The 6,000-nt window shown below is 37.7% G+C and overlaps 1 protein-coding gene across 1 annotated transcript; it reads left to right on the top strand.

The window, feature by feature from the left end:
• Nucleotides 1-491: 491 nt before the first annotated feature.
• LOC144657386 (pancreatic secretory granule membrane major glycoprotein GP2-like) lies at nucleotides 492-5,337 on the top strand. Its single transcript, XM_078517737.1, has 5 exons — nucleotides 492-507; nucleotides 850-918; nucleotides 2,129-2,251; nucleotides 4,254-4,388; nucleotides 4,964-5,337. Exons 2-5 carry the CDS (start codon nucleotides 879-881, stop codon nucleotides 5,335-5,337), a joined length of 672 nt encoding a protein of 223 aa, XP_078373863.1. The 5' UTR covers nucleotides 492-507; nucleotides 850-878.
• Nucleotides 5,338-6,000: the final 663 nt, after the last annotated feature.

Genomic DNA, 6,000 nt, shown 5'->3' with positions numbered 1-6,000 from the left:
TGCGATGTGAAACGTTTTTTTTTTTAAGAAAAACGACAATTTTTTTAAGTTTGAAAGACATGTTTCGACAGAGCATCTGTCATTTTCAGTTGAATGGTTTACAAAGCACAGAGAGTTGAATAATAAGTAGACAAAAAATTATTCAACTCTCTGTGCTTTGTAAATTATTTAACTGAAAATGACAGATGCTCTGTCGAAACATGTCTTTCAAACTTAAAAAAATTGTCTTTTTTCTTAAAAATCTTTACGTGTCTGCTGTTCTCAAGACCTCAGTTTAAAAACGTTTTTGTTGTTGTTGTTCCACAGAAATGGCCACTCATCTGAAGATTGTTCTTTTGCCTTGTCTGTTGTTGTTCATTGTTCTAATGGAAGATGTCAAACCCGTACTGGCCAAGAAAGGAGGAGGGCTAAAACAAAGGACAAAAGTATTAGAAAAAACCGTGAGAGAATTGAACGCAAAGATGAAAGAACAGGAAGAAAAGATAAAAGCACTAGAGGAATGCAAAGGTAAATATACACAACAATTCTGACCTGAAAAGTCGTAAAATCCTCGTGACAAGGGTAATATGAAACAAATGCTCCCGACTTTGCTGTGTGACTGTATTTTGCTGCCAAGACTGACCGTGAAAAAAGGGAAAATTCAGAATCTTATCATCTTATGTTTTTTATCAAATTTGATCACCGGTCCCAAGGGAAACATAACAGATTGATACTTGTCACATGTATTGGTCAGAGCGTAAGTTTGAATTTTTTTTTTTGCATTTGCTGACGTGTCACATCACAGTTGTGCTTAATCCTATTCTAACAAGTTTTAATGCGATTTTAATATTGCTTACTTTTGTATTTTAGCCTGCTCAAAGATAAAAGAACTTACTGAAATGGTCAGCGAGTTACAAGAAAAGATCAAACCAAAACCTGGTAGGTTGAGAAAACCTGTTAGTTTAAATACCTAATTTTTGCTCTCAGTGTATCAAGATTTTTCAACAACCGTGCTGTAAGAACAAGCAACACTTAGTCAACGGAGCAGGGGGCAAGGGGGGCTGTAGCCCCCCCCCCCCCCAACAAAAATTTGGTGGGGGGGGGGGCTCAGAAAAATATCGCGTGCGTAGCATAATATTGGTTTGTCGAGATATTCCGTCTCGTGAGTGAGTTCAAACATCTTCCAAATTTTCTTGGAAGGCTTCAGAAAACTTCGTTAATCTTCGGAAAAGTTTGAAAATGATCGGAAACGTTCGTAGGGCCTTCAAACAACAATCGGAGAATCTTCAGAAATCTTCGATCTAGAAGCTGCTCACAAAACAAAAAGTTGCAAGAACGGAAAAGAGTTGCTCTAAATATGAAAACCTGCCGAGTATTTTTGGGACACGCTCCGCCACCTCTGCAAGATACGTACTTTCATATTTTTAAAAACAACACTGAAATTCCTGCTATTGCTATTTCTGAATCAGATATAACTGAGCGAAAACGTGCACATAAGGCCAAGGAAAAAAAAAGTTTCTTGTCCGGATTTCTATATTATTTATTATTTTGTTGTAATCCTTACCTGCGTTGTTCGAATATCGATGTTTTTTTCCTCCATCGTCAAATTCTCCAGAAGCGAACTTGCAAAATGAATCCTGCAAGGTCTAATTTCTATTAAAACGTAGACAAAAGCCATGTCTTACAGAATTTTCAACTAGGTACAAAGTGAAAGTAATGTCTGTTAGTTTTTGTTCGTTCCAACTTTACCAATAACAAATAATAAAAAAGAGAGGCGGCCTCAGAAAATGAAGCGGGCGGGGACGAGAAACATTTGTATTTTTTTTACTTGGCCTAAAGTCTATGGCGAAAAAACAAAGTAAATCACGCGCTGCCAATCAATTATCGATCAACGAGAAAAGAGGGCAGGGAAAAGAAAACAAACAAACAAGCCTGGAAGAAAAAAAAAGGATCAAACAAACTTGGATGAAAAGGAAACAAACAGTACCAGCAAGATAATAGACAAATGTAGCCGTGACATTAATGCTTCGTGTAACTTTGTGAAGTATTTAACTTATCTACTGTTATAAAGAACTGAGCTAGCTATTAAAAAATGCTTACTAACTGAAGTAAGTTTCAGCTGATACAACTCTTAATTGACAATATTTAGGTACAGGCGAATGTGCTTTGAACTCTGATAGCTGTGGTGCCAATGCTGTCTGTAGCAATACATCTGGATCGTACACTTGTACATGTAAAGCTGGATTTTCAGGAGATGGCAAAAGTTGCGATGGTACGTTATTTAAGGACGTTCGCGCTAATTGTTTATGCGCATCCTTACTGCGCACGTAATTCATGTCGCAACGTCACGCGACGTCATGCACGAGCGCGCGCGCTGAGAAAACTTTCCAAACACGTATAGGGTTGGTAGCCGTTGCGTTAACTTCGCTTGCAGTTTCCTCTCTTAAACGGTCGGTGAGCCCCACTTTTTTCGGGATATACCACCTTAACCGATAAATCTCTACTGATTGACAAAAAATGAGCGAATTTCCAATGTTGGAACTTTGTTATTTTTTCATTTTCTCCCCTCGCGCGCGACCAAATTAGTCACATTTTCCAGTCTCGAGTGTTCGCAAATCCAATTCTTTAAGGCAAGATTTTCCTTAAGGGACTTCAAAACCGAAATATATTTGTATAATTTACCCACTAAAATAAATTCAGACAAAGAAAGTTAGCCTACATCAATTAATTTAAAATATTTTGTCGCCCGAAGCCGCTGAGGTCATATCGAGTGACGAAGTGAAATTTATCCAAATACGCGCCCTCTTTCGCTTATCGTATCTCGGAAACGAAGTCGGTGACCCCCACTTTTTTTTTACATTTCTGATAAAAGTAACTAATAAACTAGCTCTGGTGAAATTTTAAGAAAAATTGCAATGTTGGAAGATTTTCGCGCGAACGTCCTTAAAGCACTGTTAAAGCTGCGGCGTGGTCCTTAGCTGAAAATGTTCAGAATTCTGTTGGTTTGAAAATTGCACCGTGTAAATCTAAAATTATCGTTTTAATTCTCACATTGTCACGTTTTTTGTTCGTTCTGCTGTCACTATTTATCGTAATTAGCATTTTGCATGTCTACCTATTATTCAACTTTCAACGCTTTGCATATTAATCAACTGAAGATGACAGAGGTTTCTATTGAAACATGTTTTGCAAAGTTTTTGTCGCATTCTTTAAAATATTTATTTATTTTTATTTTATCATTATCGTTATTATTATTATTATCAGTTATTATTATTATTATTATTATTATTATTATTATTACTATTATTATTATTATTATTACTATTATTATTGTCTGTTGTTGTTGTTTCTTTTTGTTTCATCTTTTGTATATATATTTTTTAATCCACGTTTACACATACTATACCCTAGTCGCTGTATTTTATGCTAATTATACCTTACATGACTGTCATGTTACGTATTATTTACTTGCATACTTAAATTTGAATTTCAAGAGCCGTTAAGTTTTATCCCACACTCCAGTTCTGGCCCTGTAAAAGACTATTTGGCCAGACCCAATTAGATTTGTCCAATACAAAGCGTTGTCGTACTAGCCGTGCAATTTTAAGGGGGTCTTTAAGGTCATTTCATCGAAATAGAACTGACAATGGATTTTCGCTCAAACTTTGCCTATTGGTTGTTCACTTTTTTTTAAATTAAAAAGAGGGGGCACGCTATTCTAATATACCCCATAATTCCTTACAATATCAGCTTTCGTTCACTTCTCACGTTGAGAGCAGAAAAAATAGGGAGAAACGGCAAAACGCGAAATATAACTAAAGATGTACCACATCGACTTCAAGAAACAATTTATTAAATGTTTCGCTATTTTAAAAGAGGCACGCAGTTTCAATCGACGCAGATTCAACTTGTTCCGAGCATGTAGTGATCTCGAGGTCACTATTACATTATCACGAGTACTGGCTAAGACAACATTTCCGCTGATTATTAATTTTTCTACAATAGAAATGTCTTCACTTTCATTTTATAGAAAGAAGGTGATTGCTAGACTTAGAAAAAATAGAAACAAATGATAGGGCCCGGTACTCGTTTACGAGAAAACGAGAATTTACCGCTCTTGCAATTTGCGAGCAAGCCGTATAAAAAAAGCCGCCATTTTCTTAATGTGCACGCGCTAATCACGCGTAAAATTATGCGCAGTACGAGATGCGCAATGTAATACTTAAGCTACTGATAGAAATGTGACATATCTGGTTCTTTTTCAATGCTTGCAGATATTGATGAGTGTGTCAGCGGTGTACATGACTGCTCCAGTTTAGCTTCATGTACAAACACTTTAGGATCCTACAGTTGTTCATGCAACCATCCTTACATAGGAGATGGAAAATCTTGCACGGTTTCTGCTGAAGGTAAAATGAGTCTATGTGCGTTACTTTTTTTCCAAACTGGCTCCCTTTCTATAAAGTGGAATAGATGGAATAGTCCAAATAAACGAAGTGGATGTGCAGCTCGAACTATGAGTCCGAGTATTTAATGCCGTCCTCATCAAGTACATTATTCAAACATACAAAACTGAAACACTACAGCCGAACGCCACGCGCGTGCACAGTCTCCGCCAAAACTACTCCAAACTTCTCCATACAAAGTCTTAAATTTTCCGAAAGCTTTCGCTTTAAAGCCAAGGCCAACAAAAACAATTTGGACTCCTGTAAAAAAAATTCATTGAATTGGCTTAATTTCAAAATAGCGCTACACTTGTAACTACTAGTCGGACGTTTGTAACTCCGGCTAGTAACGGCGTTTATTGAACTTGATTTTGCGCGCGCTTGTAAAAACAACGGTCCAACGTGTTAATTACAGGCGTAAAAGCTTTACTGAATTGACCCGAGGCCACGCGGATTGTTATTATATTTTCACTATTTAATTTGCTGACTCATTTGACTCGCTGGACTTCATTGTCTTTCTTTTGCTCTTCGTTCCTCAGAATGTCAAAACTATCAAAATCTGACCAGCGCTGACAGAAAGATAACCTTTAACGACGGCACTGTGTCCAAATGTGACCTTAATCATGTTGGCTGGTACCGTTTCCAAGGAGCTGCAGGCACTAAAATGGCTACTTCATGTCCACCTGAACACAATTGTGGCACTCCAGCACCCGGCTGGTTAAATGGCGAACATCCTACAGTCGCTGACGGCACAGTATCCAGGCGTGTCTGCTTTCATTACCGTTCAAACTGTTGTTGGTTGTCCGACGGTGCATGGGCTTTCTACGTCCAAGTGAGAAACTGCGGTTCTTTCTTTGTGTACCACTTCAATGGTACACCTAATTGTTCTCTCCGTTATTGCGGCACTGACTAAAACAATCGTATAGTGATACCAGAACCTCATAGGGGTTGAAACGTGTAACGCGGGTTCGCAGCGTTTGAATATTTACTTTTGTTAAGAACCTTGTACGCGAATGCTTGCGAACACCCGCAACATCATTTTCGGTTTTGCGGTAAGTTACTTAAATTCCTACCTAAGCGCCGTAAAGTTCCTAAAGAAACTAAAAAAATTCATCAAGTGTATCCACGTGAAGTTCTCCAGACTACTTGACGAAGATAAAGTAGGAGAATTTAACCAAATTTATCTTTATTCAACCAAGCTTGTTCAAAAACAAGATTACGCCAGCTAGCACGAGCTGGCTCGCGCTGTGAAATTAAATTCAAGTATTGCAATCTTGATTGATTTTTTTTCTCGTGATTTGACAAATATGGTACTTATTGGAAACGAATGTGCAAAGGCTTTGTACAATACGGATCATAGGGAGTTACACGTTTCAACCCTTAAGGGTTTCTGGTGAATCTCAAATTCACAGTAAATCTCAAATGTGGCCTAAAAACGTACATTTCTCTTGTTCCTTCTCGTACTAAGCTTTTACTGCTGTTGTGATTTGACATAGACAGCAGGACGGAGAGAGTTGTTGTTTCCAGTCTTCTCAACCTTTCCTTTCGCATATGACTGTCAATGATGAAAGAAATG

The sequence above is a fragment of the Oculina patagonica genome, chromosome 6 (assembly GCF_052425735.1).
Source record: "Oculina patagonica isolate OP01 chromosome 6, crgOcupat, whole genome shotgun sequence".
In the NCBI taxonomy this organism is placed as follows: domain Eukaryota; kingdom Metazoa; phylum Cnidaria; class Anthozoa; order Scleractinia; family Oculinidae; genus Oculina; species Oculina patagonica.
Note: the sequence above shows the minus strand (reverse complement) of the source record. Positions and strands in the feature narration are given on the sequence as shown.

Excerpts from the sequence above, each read along its gene's own strand:
- LOC144657386 (XM_078517737.1), top strand. The coding sequence starts at position 879 with ATGGTCAGCGAGTTACAAGAAAAGATCAAACCAAAACCTG. Across the intron at positions 2,252-4,253 it reads AGATGGCAAAAGTTGCGATG|ATATTGATGAGTGTGTCAGC; the intron begins GTACGTTATTTA and ends CAATGCTTGCAG. Across the intron at positions 4,389-4,963 it reads TTGCACGGTTTCTGCTGAAG|AATGTCAAAACTATCAAAAT; the intron begins GTAAAATGAGTC and ends TTCGTTCCTCAG.